General features: G+C 38.4%; 2 protein-coding genes across 2 annotated transcripts; one reads left to right on the top strand and one right to left on the bottom strand.

The window, feature by feature from the left end:
- Window positions 1–2,494: 2,494 nt before the first annotated feature.
- LOC127779784 (uncharacterized) lies at window positions 2,495–10,411 on the bottom strand. The gene is made up of 16 exons (XM_052306685.1): window positions 10,184–10,411; window positions 9,066–9,478; window positions 8,758–8,983; window positions 8,384–8,635; window positions 8,197–8,306; window positions 7,649–7,744; window positions 7,479–7,566; window positions 6,989–7,218; window positions 6,535–6,719; window positions 6,129–6,328; window positions 5,540–5,872; window positions 5,305–5,406; window positions 4,298–4,595; window positions 3,690–3,838; window positions 3,321–3,605; window positions 2,495–2,933 (listed from the first exon to the last, which is right to left on the bottom strand). The coding sequence occupies exons 2-16, from the start codon at window positions 9,374–9,376 to the stop codon at window positions 2,736–2,738; spliced, it is 3,063 nt and encodes a 1,020-aa protein (XP_052162645.1). The 5' UTR covers window positions 9,377–9,478; window positions 10,184–10,411; the 3' UTR covers window positions 2,495–2,735.
- A 5,133-nt stretch (window positions 10,412–15,544) lies between these two features.
- Window positions 15,545–18,436, top strand: LOC127778696 (probable UDP-3-O-acylglucosamine N-acyltransferase 2, mitochondrial). Its single transcript, XM_052305320.1, has 10 exons — window positions 15,545–15,799; window positions 15,886–16,087; window positions 16,206–16,282; window positions 16,689–16,738; window positions 17,103–17,167; window positions 17,328–17,379; window positions 17,453–17,523; window positions 17,612–17,678; window positions 17,872–17,943; window positions 18,029–18,436. The coding sequence occupies exons 1-10, from the start codon at window positions 15,673–15,675 to the stop codon at window positions 18,101–18,103; spliced, it is 858 nt and encodes a 285-aa protein (XP_052161280.1). The 5' UTR covers window positions 15,545–15,672; the 3' UTR covers window positions 18,104–18,436.

Genomic DNA, 18,436 nt, shown 5'->3' with positions numbered 1-18,436 from the left:
GGTGGGTCCCACATGGCGGTGACCGGGAGGGAGGGGACGGCGCCGGCGGGGGGTGCGAGTGGGGCCCGGTTGTCAGTGGGGTGTGTGGCTGACGGCGGACAGGTTTTACCGTTTCGTTTGGATGGACGGGGACGGGGACGGCGCAGTTTGTGCCCTTTTATACAGTTTCTAGTTGGCTTTTACTGGTAGGAGTAGTAGTATAGTACTGAGCTGTAAATTTTGTTGGTATGAATTTTGCCAAATTTGACGCGTTCACGCCGGCAACCAACCAACCGGTGTAGCTTGTCTACTTCGATTGAAACTGTTTGTAGGTTTGTTTAAATTTAAACAGTGTTGTTTCAATAAAGAAATGTTTAAAATAAGAGAGGGGATGAATGGCGTACACTAGTAGAGTACTCCTACATGGTTGCATGCAAACGCTCCTGTTGTGGCTGTTAGCTGCTACACGTATGCATACAAATTGTTAAGTTGACATTGCAATGTCAGAGTCCTTAGGATTAGAGAATATATTAGTACTATAATTACATTAAATGGACTCGGAGTACTTCAGCCATTAGGAGCATGAGAGGTGCAACTTGCAAATCACCAAAAGGTTTCAACTTTGAAACCATCAATGTGATAATCGGTTCTTTGATCCTTACTGTAGTTTGTAGTATTACTATCTTTAAACTTTAGTTATATCGTCTACTTATCGGTTAAAAGGTAGCATAGCGTATAACATAACCTCTTATATACAAACCTTTTTTTATTTTTTTTAATCATACTATATCGTTTTCTTCCTACTCTTTTCTTAGAGGTTATGTAGATATTGTCTTTTAAGTAAGGGATGACTCATCGCATCTTATCTCTTCAGTTCTTTTCTTCACCTTATTATTATCTAATCCACTTTTAAAGATAGCACACACAACTTTATTATATTTACGGTGATAGCACACACAAACTCACACAAACACTTTATAATCGATGACCATACTACAAATTCACACAATCGCGAGCTTTATGTACACCTAATAGCACTTCATCAGTACAAATGGTTGAGGTCATACAGTGGCATGTTTGTCACGGTTAGTCCCAAAATTTTGACAAATTAACCCTTTTAGAAAGCTTATTTTAAAAGTAGATTGTGCCAAAAATTTACTAAAAACTAACAATTTGCTTAGTGCTATCAAAGCTCAGCATCACATACATTGGATAGGACCTTAGCATCAATGCTTGTGGCACAGGTGTTATAGCTCAGAGACATCTAGGTTTGACAGTGCTGAAAAAATTATTTCATTTTTACAACAAATTTTGACACGGTCTATTCTTGAAATGAGTTTTTTCAAAAGAGTCAATATGTCCAAATTTCGTTAGTCACCACTCACCACCATTGGAAAGACTCTTATTGGGCCTTAATGGGCTGGACGGCTACAGTCGGGATCGCCGGCGCGGCCTGCGTCGGCCATGGCCCATCGGGGGGAGGAGCAATGTACGGCGCCGCCGCTGGCTCACCGGCATGCGCCGCCACGCACGCCGCCGGCGAGGTCGGTGCTCGTGGAGCTCGCCGCTGGGGGGGACTTGGTCTCGCTGCTCCACCGTCTTCTCCACCTCCGGTCTCCGTCTCGCCCACCGACTTGTTCTACTGTTCACATGTCGGCCGCTCTTTGCTTTTTGATTTTTCCTCATGTCTTCTGTTTGTATTCTGTACGCAAAGCATTGTTTGATTGTTTCCTTGTCTTGGGTTTTTGAGCTACGACCGATGATTCGTAGAGGAACAAATCAAGCGACTAAAAGTAATACTCCCTCGGTTTTTTTAAGCGATGAAGCCGTTAATTTTGAAGACATGTTTAACCATATGTTTTATTTAAAAAATTTATATAAATGTATAAGATATAAGTCATACATAAAATACTTTGAGTGATAAAAAAAACTCATAAAAAATAAATTATAATTACGTAAATTTTTTTAATAAGCGAACGGTCAAACGTGTGACAAAAGGTGAACATCGTCATCTATTAAAAAAGGAAGTAGTATATGATTAAAATTTATATTTGTATTATTAGTAGTTCTAAAGATAAGAGCAGAAAAAAAGGATAAAATAAATCATAAAATCAACTCTAAAAATAAAATTTAAAATTTAAAATTTAAAATTGACTATGTCTAATAAGCCAACAAGCAAAGATAGGACCAATAAACCAAAGCACGAAATTGTCTGAAACTCTCTTATGAGTGAATATTTGCCAGGAACGAATTACTTACTGTTGAATTAGAGATATCGAGAAAACTTGGCAGGCAACATCATCTGTTAATGTTATCGTCAAGATAAACATCTGATCGAAACACTGTTATTACCTGCATTGATACTCAGTCATTTAGTAGTAGTAAGTACTCAATCATAAACGGGTATGGCACCAAAACTAGGAGTGACCATAAACAGTAGAGTTGACAAACTGACAGCACAAAATTCCCATCAGGTCACTTGCCCAGGCATCAGAGGCAATTTGCACATTGATCATACAACAATGAACCATCATTACTGAACCAATAATGTTTCGTTTAACAAAAACATCTGTAGCATTACAAGCAGTGCCCCATCCCACCCTTTTCTCATTTTCTTTTTCTTTCCCTATTTCTTCTATGCTAGAGTATGTCAGAAGGCTTCTTGTGTTGCTGTACAATTTATACAGGGAGGTAGAACAAGATAGCTACTACACTGTACATTACAACACTATGATCTTAAGCTAGGCTACAATTGATCAACTAGCAGATCCTGAGGTTGGGGAATCTGGGGGTGTCCGAGGGATGACGAAATGGTCGACGATCCGCACTGCATTGGTTGGGTCCGAGCCGGAGGCGGCCCTCCATTTGCTGGGGAACTTCCTGGTGTAGCTCATCTGGAATGGCTCCTTTGGCTCCATGTCCCAGTCTGGATCCAGCATCCAGTCTTTTGGCACCTGATTGATTCACAAAGCACAACAGCTTGTTTGGTTCTTTCTAAAGAGAAACATTTATGTAGGTCTCACTGAAAAAATCCATAACTTAACCCATTGAAATGACCCAAGAATTTCACTATTTCGATTTTGCTAATCCTTGGGAACAGTGTGCGACATATAATTCCGAGTCTACATAACCTAGGTCTAGTCTAGTTCTGGAGAAAAATCAATAGGAAATGCTATTTGCTTCTTGAGAACTTTTTTGGATGTTTTACAGATGCCTTCCAGGAGTTAAATAAATATCTTAGTCTTGGGGTTCCAGATACATGAAAGATGTAGGAGAGCGAGCATGTTTGAACGATGCATTGCTAAGTTGACAAACAGAAATTAAATCGGCAGGCTTCTTACCTTGTCGACAGCAAAGGTGAAAATTTCAAGGTCTCCATTCTTCTTGATATGGAACCGTGTAAATGCCTTGTAATTGGCTATGCGCAGTGAGGAGAAGGCCTCATCGAAATGAATATGAAACCAGTTTATGCATATGTATAAGTAGCTCCCAAACACCAGTGATACAACTGGTGTTGACAAGACCCAAAAGTACAGGAAGACGCAAACATAGTAGATGATCGCTCCTCCTCGAGGAAGGGACTCTATTCCTTTTCTGCAGATTGTGCTCCTCGTAACTGCCATAACCTGAAATAGCAAATATACATTACAGGGTTGAAAATGGTACAGGAAGTCAGAAATAGCGATTCTGGTATATTTATGAAGAATAACCTCAGGGATGTCAAATGCAGACATCAGGTACTTAATGCATGCAGGGTAAAGACCTAAAGTCCATTGTTCCAGACGAGTGCGAAGCCCTGTGGGATCAGGAAAATGCTCACTTTCGACCTTGCGATACCACTCGTAGAGGGTATGGTAGCCTGGATAAGGACAGGAATAGAAAATGAACATTTCAGGCGTTAAATAGTTGAGACATAAAATAGAGGTACAAATAAACACGTGCCACATTGCCAACTCATAAAAGGGTATAAGAAACCAATTCAAGAATACACAATGGTTGCAAGTTAGTACACTGTCCTAGTCTCTTCTCCAAACATTTCTGATAACCTTAGGATGACTACCATTACCCATATTGTAACAATAAAGTTAGACACAAGTTCTTATGAAAAAAAAATGGAGTTATAACCAAAGAAATTGACATTAAATAATATAGACTATTATAGAACCGCATTAAGTTTCTGACAGCTGTGGTAAGCCGTGGTAAAAATGGAATGCTGCCATCTTAAACCAAGAGAGAACACAGGATTAAAGCTTGCACAAACATTACATGATATATCAAGCAACGATGCATGAAAAAAAAAGAAAGATAACACACCGACCTGATGTTGCCAATAGATTGTTGCGGATGCATATCTCAATAGCCAATTCCATAAGCAGCATCAGTATCAGTGCTGAAGTTAGATGGGCCACAGCATGAAGAAAACCAAGCAAGGCACGTCTTCTACGTGATAGTTTTGTGGGTACAAAGAAAAAAGATACCATCAATAGAGTAACAACACCAGCCAGGGATACATAGGAATGCTCCAGAATCTCAAAAACAACATTCCACATTGCAGTGAAGAAACTATTGACACGGTCAGCCCAAGAGTCTTCACGTAAGATACGAAAGGAATCACACTGAAAATCATATATACTTATGTCAGGCCACAAAAGAACAGTAATTGAGAAACTTCTAGCACTGCTCTAATATAAATTTGATACTCTAGTGCCCAAAGTTGAAATGTGGTTCTTGTTGCTTTAGCTTCTATTATATGGTGCATGCACATTAATTGTCTAGATGAACATTATTTATCACCAACTGTTGGTCCATAGAGTTCATGGAGCAGACTACAGGCAACTAAACCTACAAAGTACAACTATGAACCTATGAGAAATGTTCATGAAGTCTCAGATATGTTAATGCGCCCTTGGGAATAGGCCTGAAATGATTCTATCAGCAAAGCCCTAATAATTTTCCTAAATCCAATTCAACGCAACAAAAAACAAAACTATATAGAGGATATCAGGCATTATTCTTAAGTCCTAAAATACTCTGGAGAGTATAGGTCATGTCCAATATCAATTGTAAGTAGCAGGGCATAATCATCAATGAACTCATACCACCAAGGTTATTTTTCCGTGCCAAACATATACGATACTACTTTAATCAGACAAGCATATAATATGCTGTTGGAGAACAATCCTTCATGGACTTTACAATATAGCATTCGTGCATATGAAAATTGGATGGTCTTTCTAGGCTATAAGTATTCACATTAACCACATAGTGCATAAGCAAAATGATTTACTATGAATTAAATAATTCATAAATAATTTAGTCTCTCACCTGCGGAAACATCGAGAAAACCAAAACAAAGTACACAAAACCACCAATCACATCAAACTGCCAATTCTTCCTTCGGAACTTCAAAATATTACCAAGTGCAATCTGGAAGGGCAAACAATGGAGAGAAGTCAAATTGGCAATAAATAGAATCGGCTCATGAACATGAAAGGGCAAGCTCTGCTATGTAATGAACCAAATGAAGGGCTGAAGGCACACAAGCAGGAATCAACCTTACCTTGCTAGAATCGTCATAAGAAGGATATGCAATCTTTATTTCATATTTGTTCCCATAAAATTCTCTGAAATTCTCAAAGACATGTGTTGGATGCAGAAAGGCCCCACCACAACCATTTACAAGTAAGTGTTGCACATGAACTGGTTCTTTAGATTCAATGAAAGAATGGCGCATATAATGGTGCAGATCCCCAGCCATCCGCAGTTTGCATCTTCCCTTGAGGTATTCACGTATTAAATACTCAACGTTTGTTCCAGTTTTATCACCCCAGTACCAATCAAGAAGCCAATTTGGCTCATGAGTTATAAGAATTACAGAATCACTTTCTCCAACCTGCATAGTTACAAGTAGTATTAGTCAATAAGAAAACCCACACGCGGTAAACTTCACGTGAAATTATGCATAATTTTCTGGTCATGATAACAACGTCTAGTACATATTACTAACCTGTAGAATAATGTCACTGGTGTACTACAATCAAATTGTGTTTTCACTAGAAGAACCGAAACAACAAATTCACAAATGTAGACCATAGCATTCACCACAAAAATAATTTGCTAATAGCCTAAAGATGACGCAATGTAATTACCTTTTGTTGACATAGCTCTGCAAAAAACTTGAACTGATAGACATCAATGTCACCATGAAGAGCTTGGTCAAGGCCAAAAACCCACCACCCATTAGGAAGCTTTAAGGCAAAATAACTCCTCTTCTGAGGTAGGAACCACCCACCCAGCCAACTTTTATGACAGATATACCTCATGAATGTGTGCAGTCCATCAAACCAATCTGCTCAAAACAATGTGGATTTTGTCAGTCCTGTTTTTCAATAGATCAACCCACACTAGCGTCATGGAAATATAATTGGGTATTCCATACCAAAACATCATTAGCATAACAAATAGAACACATCAGCGAATGACAAGGAATACATGGTAAGAAAACTTTGTAAACCATGATGCTACTGCATAAAATTACAGATGTGTGACAGTTACCATGGTTTCCAGGAATCATAAAACACTGTGGTCCACGATATTTCCTGAGCTCAGAAACTCCAAGGGGAAGTTCAGGTTTCTCCAATGCTATATGTTCAGGTTTATACCAAGCAGGAGGCTGGAGGGCATACTCGAAAGGGCAGAAAAAACGCCGTTCATATGAAAATGAAGACGGATTTGGATATCTGTGGGAAAAGGAACAAAATTATCATCTTTGTGGAATAGTACACTAATATCAATATGGAAACTCCAAAACTGTATAAGTTAACTAATAACAATGGAAAGGGTACTAATGAGATGACACAAAAACAATATATGATATCATCCATAGCTAAAATTTCAGCTTGCAGAACAAAAACATTCTGCGATGAATTATTTTGCTCGCCTTGTCTTAGGCCATATTAATCGAGAATTTTTTACAACGCAAATTGTATGACCAAAGATAGAAACATACGCTAGGTCTCCACCAATAAGGAGTAGCTGTCCACGGGGAAATGTCTGCCTAGAGCCATCCGATTTTATGGCTAAAGAAGGTTGAGCAAGTAACCGTGCTACAGCATAAGTCGAGTTGCCACCATCACCAGTATCTGCAATGAAATCAAACCAGAGTTCGTCTTTTCCATCAAGATGATCATAAAACAGGTCACTACTCTTAGATTCATCTGGAGTTTTGTTCATAGCAGCCTGGTCAAGAATTAAAAAGAAAATATCAATGGTTAAGTTAACAGGACAAACGACCTCGATAGGAAGTGAAAACATAAACCACAATGTAAAAGGAAGTATATATATATCATTCTAGTGCTATCCATTTAACAGGAAACATAGTGGGAAAAAAATAGTGAAGAGGGGATCATGACTTCACGAGATAAGGAAAAGCTGAAAACTAACAACCAAAATAAAAAGAGGAAGTGAGGAACAAGTTTCAACTTCAACAGGTCACATACCTGCATCATCCGCATGTCAAACCGACCAACGAAGAGAGTCACAGATACCATGAGGTCAAAAACGGTTTTAAATAAATCAGTTGATGTCCTGCAGAGCAAGCAAATCGACGAATATTTAGTCACTGTGTACACCAAGCGAGGTAGCAAGAGGTAGAGTGTCATCAGCATACCCAGAGTACCAAGGAACCATGTCCTCAAAATCTGGTTTCAGTTGTTTCTTCAATTTTTCGTACTCCGACATTGTCAAAGGATGAGTTAGAGCCCATCTATAAGCAACTCAAATGAAACAAAGATAAGAAAGTGAGTTGAGAAAAACTAAATAACCAAGGAAACAATTAGTTTCTTTATTATTTGGCCATTATACAAAAAAGAATTAGAACTCAGATCATTATATTTCAAATGATCTGGTTTGTGGTAGAAAACCCAAAACACGGCCATTACACAGTGTGAACATGGTTTTTCCCTTTTTAGTTATCTCCTAGATTTCATAAGCATATGAAATTGTGAACATGTCTAAATATTCATGTAGCTGAAAGTTAAAAAACCGAACATTAACATATTATATACAGCTCTGTTATATGAACAAATGGTGAAGTTAGTTCCCTTTCCAATATCAACTGTTGCTTTTTCAAGATGAAAGAATCCATATATTTGTCTTCTAAATTTCCATAGTACACAAGTGAGTTATCAGGTGGATACGTTAAGATAGTTGACATACCCGGTTGACCGCTCCACGACATAATTGGCTATGTAAAGACCAATGAATGTAGCCCATAAAGAGTAGACAGGTGAAATGTCATTGGAATGCCCGGATCCATTAGAAGCTAACTGGAGCAAACATAAAAAAAATAAGAATAAACTAAAAAAAACATCAAGAGAAACACAGAAGGTGAAGCAATACTAACTTCTTCATAAATTGCCCATTTAGATAGGAGAGGGTAATCGCTAGCAGAGCCAACCGGAGCAAACCAGGATGAGCAAATCTGCTCTTTAAACTTATGCATGCGCAATAGCTTTGAAATCAGTGAATTGTCATCATGTTTTTTCCACAGAGAGAACGCAACCCAGCTAGCAGTTCTACGGTCAATGGATTTATCTCTCGTAATAGTTTTGTTACCACAGTGGCTGTAAAGTACGCAGCAAGCTATACTTATAACCTGCAACACAGCACAAAATGCAAAAACATAGATAAGGAACAGCTGATAAGTGGTAACTAAACAAGATTAGGTGAAAATAAAAAAAAAACACTTCTATAATTACTGTATCCAAAGAAACTTACTGCACAATTTTGGATTATAGTAAGCATCTCTGGTTTTTTCTCGGCCATACGAGAAACAAGGCCCAAATACCACAGGCCAAGAAAGATGACATGAAATACGATCAAGAAAATTAGAGAGGAGATATAAATGGTGAGGAAAAGAGAAAGGTTCATCCGTAAATCCAACCCCATTGACTGAAAACTGGGGAGATGGTATAATGCTGCCAAGAATATCCAAGCAATATACCTGCAGCAGGGAACGGCTTTAGAGAACAAATACACCATGTTTTGCTTAATTTACCTTCTCACAGACTCAAGAGGTTGCTTACCAACGACTAAAATTTGAATAGCTCGGTTTGATAGTCTTTCGAATAAAAGGTGATGAGAAGAAATAGAAGAAACCAATTAAACAAGCATACATCGACCACCATTTGAAATTCTTGTCCAACTTCATTATAAGAGTTTGCAAGTTATCCGATGAAACGAAGAAAAGCCAGATGGCAAATACAGCAATCATGAGATGTCTTGAGTGCTCATGTGGGTATGGGTATCTATGAGTCAGGATAGTCCTGACCCTCTCCATTTTGAGGGTTTCAATCAGACGACCAGAACGTTGCTTGCGCAGCTTTTCTCTTCCCATAGAAATATGGCTCCCTGAGTCACTGAGAATTCATAATTGAAACCGAAGCAGAAAGTGTGAGCACTTGGTCACTGGAGAAATGTTCCAGACTTGTGGTCAGAGCTGCATAAATAAAAAAAAATGCTGATGTATAAACTCATTCAAGCGAGTAGTGAACTCAAACGTCAACATCAGAAATCATTTCTAAAAGATATTCAGAGGCATAAGACAAAAATGAAACATACTAAGATAAACAGAAACATGAAGTGGACGCAAGAAAAATCCATCTTTTTTCACACGAAACTAGAATGTGCCTTGCTGCTCATAAATTAACAGATCAAACGAATTTATTCAATGCATTGCCCTGAATTCAACTTAAAAGGAAGGATCCTAAAAAAAAATGCATGGATTGTTTGCTGCTCCCACAGGCAGAAGATAACACAATTTAAACACATTAGCATGGTATCCTACAAGGTATATTTATTTCATTAGCTGTATAGTAAAGCCCCTATTTTACTGCAGTGGTTCTGGTACTAGGTCTTCCTACAATTGTTCCCTTAACTCTTCAGGGGAAGAGAACACACATAAAAAAAAAAGTTCTGGTACCAAGACTCCTACAATTGTTCAATTATCTCTTCCTTCAGGAAGGAGGAACACACATACGAAACAAAAGTTCTGGCAGCAATTGTTCACTTGTCTCTTCATGGGGGAAGAACACACATACAAAAAAAAAAAAAAAAGCTTGTTGCTCTGTACTACAGGATGCTTTCTACCTTCGCACATTTGCAAAATAATTGCTGTGGCTCAGAATTCATACGAGGAGCTCACCTGTGGGCGGCGGCGGGGAGGAAAGGCGGAGACGCGATGTCGGGGAAGAAGAGGCGAGCCGAAGCGATCTGGGCAAGCGAGACCCCCACACAGCCGGCGTGGCGGCGGACCAGCGCGCGCCTCGAAGGCGACGAGAATTGCGGGGGGGGGGGGGGGGGGGGGGGGGGGGGCGACGGCGAGCGGTGGGCGTGGACGGCGGCGGCGCGAGCGGAGAAGGCTCGTGTGGTCGGGTTCGTGTCGTGTCAGGGAAGAAGAGGAGGAACAAACAAGTAAAGTAAACTACGAAATGGAAATTGGAAAGGAAAAAAAAAGGTGGGTAAGAACACAGAAGCAGAAAGAAACCAGGAAAAAAAGCTGTGTGTTTAGTTCACCCCAAAATTGATAGTTTGGTTGAAATTGAAACGATGTGATAAAAAAATTGGAAGTTTGTGTGTAGCAAAAAGTTAAAAGTTTATATGTAGGAAAGTTTAGATGGAAAAGTTAGAGTTTAAAGAAATATCTTGAAACTAAACATGGCATTAATTGGACAAATTTAATTTGCTGTTCCTGCTGGCTGCTGCTGCTTTGGTTTGGGTTGGTTTGGTTTAACTTGCAAGAAGCAACAAGAAGTAAGAGAGACACACGTCAGATTTATTTTATTTGGGTGTCTCTTAACATGTTTCTTAAACAGCTGATATATTTTGTACGAAAACTTTATATATAGAAATTATTTTAAAATATTTAGATAAATTTATTTTTTAAAAAAAATAAAATAATTAAAACTCAATTAGTAGTGTTTTAATAGTTTCCTGTATTTTTATTTTTATCACTACCGAACAAATTGGGCGTTGGGAAGCGCAGATGATTAAGGCTAGGTTGCTTAATTGTGGAGGAGCTGACAATGACAATGTGAGATGCCCGGATCTGGATGGAACAGTACTGGTACATTCTTTTGTTGCAAGGAATAGATGCTGCCTGCTGATTGCGTAGTCAAGTTGGTATATCATATGCTTTTGTTGAACTTTTCTGCTCTTTAAATTAGAGCCGGAGAAACTCATAATTTTGTGAAAAATCCTCAAACAGGAATTACTACTCGTACCGAAGAAACCATAATCCATCCTGTGGAATTCATCATTTCTTCCGTGCTAAGGTTGCTGCTTGCTGTACTAGCAAGCATTATCGGAAGAACACACATTGACATGTGGTAGAATTTTTTTATTTTTTTAATTTTATTAATAGATCTTTTCAAAAAGTATTTCTGAAAATTGAATCTTTTGCCTGTGGCAACGTTGTTTTGTCACGCTAGCTAACAACACTGTCTTGACAAAGTTATTTGGCCACGGGATTCTGATTTAGAAATACTTTTTAGAAATTAATAAAATTTAAAATAAAAAAAGTCTAAAAAAATAAAAAAAATCCACATGGTACTAGTACTGTACAATGGATGATGTTATATAGGAGTAACATAAACAACAGGAGTGACATGTGCATGTGAGGAGTGATAATAATAAATAAACTAAAAAGAAATCGTTGCCGAAAGGTAGGTAGAAAATATAAAAGGCTCACTCGGTGGCCTAGGTGTCAGAAGCACCAAGGCACACCAAGATGGCAAGACGGACGTGTGGCTACCCTACCAGCGGAGGTGTAGTGCTGTGCTGTGCAGGGACCTTTCCGCTCGTGCCGCGGCAGCAGAGGGATGAAAACGGATCAGAAACGAACGAAAACTAGCGAATCAGAATCGAAAACTCAGATACGGAAATAAAATCGAATATTATCGAATACAGATACGGAGCGAATACGAGACGGAACGAATACGGTAGCGAATATTTACCGGTATATAAAAAACCCCTCAAATTGAGTTTCTTGATTAAGGAAGAGATATCGTTTATTATTTGATTTCAATATCTCCAACATTTATATCGTCAATTTTATAGATGGTCTCACAACCGTATGTGATAATCGATTTCCTCTAAGACCATATGCAAATATGATTATCATTTTCTATTCCCAAGACCTTTTACTAGATATATAACTTACTTACCATTGTATAAATTGGAGATGTTATTTATTTTACTTCACATCTTCGAAACTTGTAATGTTTGTATTATACTTTAAATGCCTTTAAATACAAATGTTATAAACTACAAAGTGGTAGATCCCATTAAGCTCTACAATTTTGATATGGAACACATCTCCATCAGATGTCGTTTGAATTGTAGATCTGAGATTTTGTAAAATTAATATGGTATATTATAATGAATATTTAGACCTTTAAATGACCTCAAATAATAAAATAGTCAATAATAAAGTTGTAGATCTCATAGTGCTCTAGAATATTGATATAAAGTTTATCTTCATCCGATTCCGTATGAAAAAGTTATATATATATATATATACGTGTTTTTTCTAAAATTTGCTCAATGTCTGCGGATATTCGAAAAAAATTCCGTATAGTTTCTTACCGTTTTCCGATTCCGACGGATAGTACCCTTACTGTATTCATTTTCGTTTCCAAGAAAAAAAATATCCGAATTCGTTTCCGAATCCAATAATTTCCGGATAATTCCGACCGAAACTATCCGAATAAAAAAAAATGGTCCGGATGGACGGAAACTATCCGAACCAGTTTCATCCCTAATCCAGAGCACGCTGCCGACCAACACTGCTCACCAAAATTCGCCGCTGACTGCCTAGGCCGTGTTCTTCCCCCAGATTTTCTAACTCACCTCTCTCGTTTTTCATACACATATTTTTCAAACTGCTAAACTGTGTGTTTTTATAAAAAATTTCTACACAAAAGTTGCTTTAAAAAATCATATTAATCCTTTTAAATTAAAAAATAATTAATATTTAGTTAATCATGTAATAATACGTACTTCGTTTTACGTGTCGGCTCCTCCCAAACACAGCCTTAAGACCATCAATGGGAGCGTTCGGTAGGTCGGCTACCACAGCTGCGGCTGCGGTTGCAGCTGTGCACAGTGAGTACGGCACTGTTCGTGTCGGCTGTGCCGCAGCCGTGAAAAATAACAGCAAAACAGACCCACTGTGTACTCCCTCCTTCAAAATAAAATATCAATCTTAGGGCAAGTTTTATAAAAGAGGTGGATGTTGTATCTAATCTTGACCACATCATCAACTAATAAATGTAGAGGTAACATGTACAATATATCACATCTATACTAATTCTAATACATTAGCCCCAATGTTTGTTTGTCCAATTTACTCTTCCCCTCTCTCCTTTTGTCTTGAATTTTATGTAGTGGTTGCCTCTTACATAAGAGGTGGCTGCTTATCTCTCTCATCTCTTCTCTCCTCCACCTCACTATTTTAGCTTATGTGATATCTAGAAGATTGTGCTTGGATGCTCATAGTACTTGCCCTTAACCACTTTCACCGTTCTACAATTTCTACCCCTCCATCCTAAAATATATTAAGTTATTAACCAAAATTAAAGAAGACACATCGTAATCCCTATGTTTTACAATGGGATGAGTAAAATATAGTAACATATACAGCCTATAACCTACTATTGCCATGAATTCCTATATATTGTCCTAAAGTGTGCGTATGCTAGTACTATGTTACTCTATTTTAAGATTGAGGGAGTATCAACGTTAATGTCTGTATTTTGTTATATTGGCTTATCAGCCGTAGCCAACCGAAATGTAATTTTAAAATTAATTTTGGAATTTTCTTTAGTCTATTTTACATCACTAGTTTTTAAATCACTAATAATATAAATGCAAAGGGTTATTTATATTTTAGTTGATTCGTCCATTTTTCTATGCCTGATCACTTTTGTCAGCCGTCCTAACCCCTAAAGTATTCCTTTGTGGATGAGCTCATTTGGATCGTACTACAGATTTTCTTAACGGCCTGTTTACTTCCCAAATAAAATTTTTCATACTGTCACATCGAATATTTAAAAAATACATAAAGTATTAAAAGTAAAAAAAAACCAATTACACAGTTCGCCGAGAAATTGCGAGATGAATTATTTAAGCCTAATTGCGTCATGATTTAACAATGTGGTGCTAAGTAAATATTTACTAATGATGGATTAATTAGGCTTAATAAATTTGTTTCACAGTCTCCTGGCGAAATCTGTAATTTATTTTGTTATTAGACTACGTTTAATAATTCAAATGTGTATCTATGTATCCGATGTAACATGCATGGGTAAATGTTTTGCCAACTAAGCAAGCCCTAAGTTTAATTTCCGTGAGATTACTTCAACCACATGAAAGACCTGTGAATCTGTGGGCTTGATTAACTTTTCGCTCGGTGGGGCGAGTGCTGACTAAAGTTTCATGCTGCTTTCTCCATTTTCATGAATCTGTGGGCCTCGTCACTGGTTTTTTTTTTGTGTGTTTGTCACACTTCTCGTTTCTTTTCTTTCAGTTTTAGTTTCAATTTCTAACAGTTTCTATATTTGAAAATAAAGGAATTTTAGAAATTTATCTAAACTCTTTCCACTCCTCCAGCCACATTGTTTCGCTTATTCATATGCTTATCCAAATAGCTTATTATTAAATAAAAAATTATTTATGAGTAAAACTTATACATATGTGTCCTTAGCGACTAAAAAATAAATGCTATAAAATACACTACGATGAAAGAACCAAAAATTCAAATTCAAAAATGAGTTCTATAATTCAAATTTAACTAATAATCATAATAATAAACGAAATAATTATTACTCACTCCTTCCAATATACTCCATAAAAAGACTTTTGGGGTCTTTTCGGAGGAATTAAGGTTAAAAGAAAAGTGATATAATGTCACTAAATGAGGGGATGGGGAGTGGAAGCCTGGAAGGGTGCATTGCGGATAACATTAGGTAAAAATAAACAAGTGATTTATGAGAAGTAGCACACTAGAAGTTTTTATATTTTAGATCAAATTCTTCATCAATAATTTCATACCAAATTTCAAACACAAAGAAGGCACATTTTAAGAAAGGGAATAGTTTTTTCTCCCCCTTTCCTTTTTCATCCTCCCCTTTTTTCTTTTTTTTTAATTCCTCCACTCAATAAGTTATTATAGGCTTATGGCATTCCTTCATTTTTATATTGGGAAAATTGGTTATATAGTAGCATCTAAAGTTCACGTTTTTGGTTTTATAGCACCGAAAGATACCAGTTCACTTTAATAGTACCCGAGTAGAATATATGGCAATGAGGGGTAGAGACGTCATACCGTGTGCGTGGCTGAGTCAATAGCGATCAAGGCGGACGGAAAACAATGTGGACTTTAGATGCTATTAAAGTGAACCGGTATCTTTCGGTACTATAAAATAAAAAAACGTGAACATTGATGCTATATAACCAATTTTGTCTTCTTTATTCTACAGGCTGAAGGCCAGCCCAATTTTCTCTCCTCTTAGCCCAGCACGCTGGCCCATCTCCTTGCCCACCCATGGGCCTGAAAGCCGAGTCCCCAGGCCCACCTACCCGCGCCGCCGGCGAACGCCGCGCTCAAACCTTGAATCGCCGCCGTTGTTAGACATGGCGGCCGCTCTGCGCAGAACCGCGGCTCCCATGGCGGCGGCGGCGGTGTTCCGGCTCTCCGCACCACCGCGTCACGCCGCTCGCCTCGCGCGGTTCCTCGGCGGCGCCTCCGCTGCTTCCTCCGGTAGCAATCAACTTATATTCTCCTATATATGCTTCCCGTCTTGATCTTGAGTTAGCTTAGCTTAGCTTCTTCTTGGATGTTTCCAGATGCGGCGGTTGCTTCGGGGGAGTTCGTCCCGTGGCACAACGGCGGGGGCGTCTTGCACAGGGCCGCGTCCGTTGACCCCACCGCGGTGGTGGAGGCCGGCGCCGTCGTGCACTCCGGCGCCGTTCTTGGCAAGGATGTCGTCGTCGGCTCGGGAGCCGTGGTCGGGCCCTCCGTGTCCATCGGTCAGTCAACCAGGATCTGGTAATGGTGTTTCTAATCTACGATTCGATCTGAATACAAAGGGGGGAATTCTGTTTGATTTGGTGATTTGATTTTGCTGGTAGTGAGCTGTGTGTGCTTGATGTTGATGTGTGTGCAGGTACAATGTTGTTTTGAGCAATTGTTCGGTGGGCGAGTTCTGCACTCTCCACAATGGCGCCTGCATTGGTCAAGATGGTGAGCATACATCTATGTATTCAGTTCTCAAACGATTACATGATATCAACGATGCAGTGAGGGATAAGTAAGACTGTTGCAATCTTGGACTCTTTCTGCCAGTGAGGGTACTAGTAACTAGCAAGATTGCTGCAATCTTGGATTCTTTCTGCTACCTGCACACATGTCAAACTAGGAAAAAAAATTCTCAACTTGTGAACTGTCTTCAGAATTTCACTACTTTTGCCCAATTACATTTATTGTTGTGGATTGAAGTCCAGTCCATCTATTTAAATGTCAACCTTTTGGGTTTCCTTTGTTTTTATGCTATTCTTGTTTGATGCTCCAGTAGATATTGATTTATGTACTCCGATCAAGCATTAAAACTTGCATCCTGATGCTATTTAGTTTGATGCATCTGTTTCAGGTTTTGGTTTCTTTGTGGGGGATGATGGACAGGTTAAGAAGAAACTGCAGGCTAGTACTCTCTAACAACCCTTTTCTTAGTAAACGTTCTGTGAAGATGATGAGTTAGTAGTTTCCAAATGGAAGGGCAGTGAAATGGTTAGCTGAAATATTCTAGGATCGCAAAGAGGGTTCATTTTGTATTAAAAGGATAAGGAAATGCTCAGTCCTTCATTTGTCACGTTCACCCAATGTGCTTACCTGGTATCAGAGATACAGAAAAAAGAAACTGAGAAAATGCCAGTGACATGGGAGAAGTACTTTTGATACAAATGTTTGATGACTATCACTCTCATAGACTGTATTTAGATGTTTTGTTTTGGATTCAATTGAAACATCATATGGCTATATGTTGAAAAGCTTTATGCTTCTCCAGATGTTGCATGTAAAAATTGGAAATCATGTGGAGATAGGTGCAAATACATGTATTGACAGAGGGAGGTAATTTGTCAGCCTTGAAATGGCAAATGTTCCTTTGGCCACTCCATGGTTGATTTAAATATACCAAACATTTTGTAATATCAGCTCTTTCTTTGTGAATATATGTTTGGTTGAACCTAACCCGCGAGCGGAAATTTTCATCATTATTTACTAAGTGCAGTTGGAGAGATACAGTAATTGGAGATGAAACCAAAATTGACAATCTTGTTCAGGTATTGGATATTCTGCTTAATGTGATTGGACTTCCGCCGCCCTTGTTGTCCAAATTGACAGTTCCTCTTGCAGATTGGTCACAATGTAGTAATTGGAAAGTGTTGCATGATTTGTGGACAAGCAGGAATTGCTGGTTCTGCAACGTATGCATTCCTTCATCTCATTGACTAAATGTTTATTTTGCCTGCTTTTTGAGATTTAGTAACTTGTGTCATTGGCATGTATCAACAGATTGGGGGACTATGTAACCTTGGGTGGTAGGGTGGCAATTCGGGATCACGTCTCCATTGCTTCAAAGGTGCTGTTTTCCCATCTCTGTTCTTTTTTCATAGCTTCCTGTTAACATGATTTAATACTACTTCAGTCTCTATTCAGTTTTGTGTTTATCTGTATTACAAATTTAACTACATTGCTCAATCTATTCTTTTAAGCCTTGACCAACTCTAAAGGCCCTTTAACCATTCAATTTTTTTTCCTCAATCCATTTACAGGTTCGGCTTGCAGCAAATAGTTCGGTGACAAAGGATATTCAGAAGCCCGGTGACTATGGCGGGTTTCCAGCAGTAAGCCTTTCATTTTATAGCTATGACATTACATGTTTAACTTTTTCCTTCACTCACAAATGTTTGCTGTGCCCACTGAATTTAGGTCCCTATAAATGAATGGCGCCGGCAGACTGCAAACTTGCGCATATTTTCGAAGAAAGATGGTGGTAGAAGATAGTATGTACACAATCCTGTGACGCCAAAACAAAATGATGTAACCATATTTTTTTAGCAGATGTATAGGCTTGTAGTTTGCTCAGTGAAGCTGATGTAATACCCCATTTTGTCTAATGGAATCACTGATATCTTTTACCTCAACATCTGAGATGACCCAACTTGTAGAACAAGGGCCGCCATATTCAGCCATCTCAGTATTTGAAATTTGATTTGTTATCTTCTGGTTTGTATCAACAACAGTTCTGGAAGGCCATTTTTTATTGTCAGATATGTAATATGTTAAGCTATCCATCTCAATGTATCGTCCTCTATTGAAATACAAGTAAATTGTCTA

The sequence above is a fragment of the Oryza glaberrima genome, chromosome 7 (assembly GCF_000147395.1).
Source record: "Oryza glaberrima chromosome 7, OglaRS2, whole genome shotgun sequence".
In the NCBI taxonomy this organism is placed as follows: Eukaryota; Viridiplantae; Streptophyta; class Magnoliopsida; order Poales; family Poaceae; genus Oryza; species Oryza glaberrima.
Note: the sequence above shows the minus strand (reverse complement) of the source record. Positions and strands in the feature narration are given on the sequence as shown.

What these genes read in the sequence shown, in the direction of transcription:
- LOC127779784 (XM_052306685.1), bottom strand. Translation starts at nt 9,376, where the DNA reads ATGGGAAGAGAAAAGCTGCGCAAGCAACGTTCTGGTCGTCTGATTGAA. An exon ending in AATGGGCAATTTATGAAGAA is followed by an intron (nt 8,307 to 8,383) that starts GTTAGTATTGCT and finishes TGTTTGCTCCAG; the next exon opens with TTAGCTTCTAATGGATCCGG. An exon ending in TCACCTTTGCTGTCGACAAG is followed by an intron (nt 2,934 to 3,320) that starts GTAAGAAGCCTG and finishes TGAATCAATCAG; the next exon opens with GTGCCAAAAGACTGGATGCT.
- LOC127778696 (XM_052305320.1), top strand. Translation starts at nt 15,673, where the DNA reads ATGGCGGCCGCTCTGCGCAGAACCGCGGCTCCCATGGCGGCGGCGGCG. An exon ending in CGCCTCCGCTGCTTCCTCCG is followed by an intron (nt 15,800 to 15,885) that starts GTAGCAATCAAC and finishes GGATGTTTCCAG; the next exon opens with ATGCGGCGGTTGCTTCGGGG. An exon ending in ACTATGGCGGGTTTCCAGCA is followed by an intron (nt 17,944 to 18,028) that starts GTAAGCCTTTCA and finishes CACTGAATTTAG; the next exon opens with GTCCCTATAAATGAATGGCG.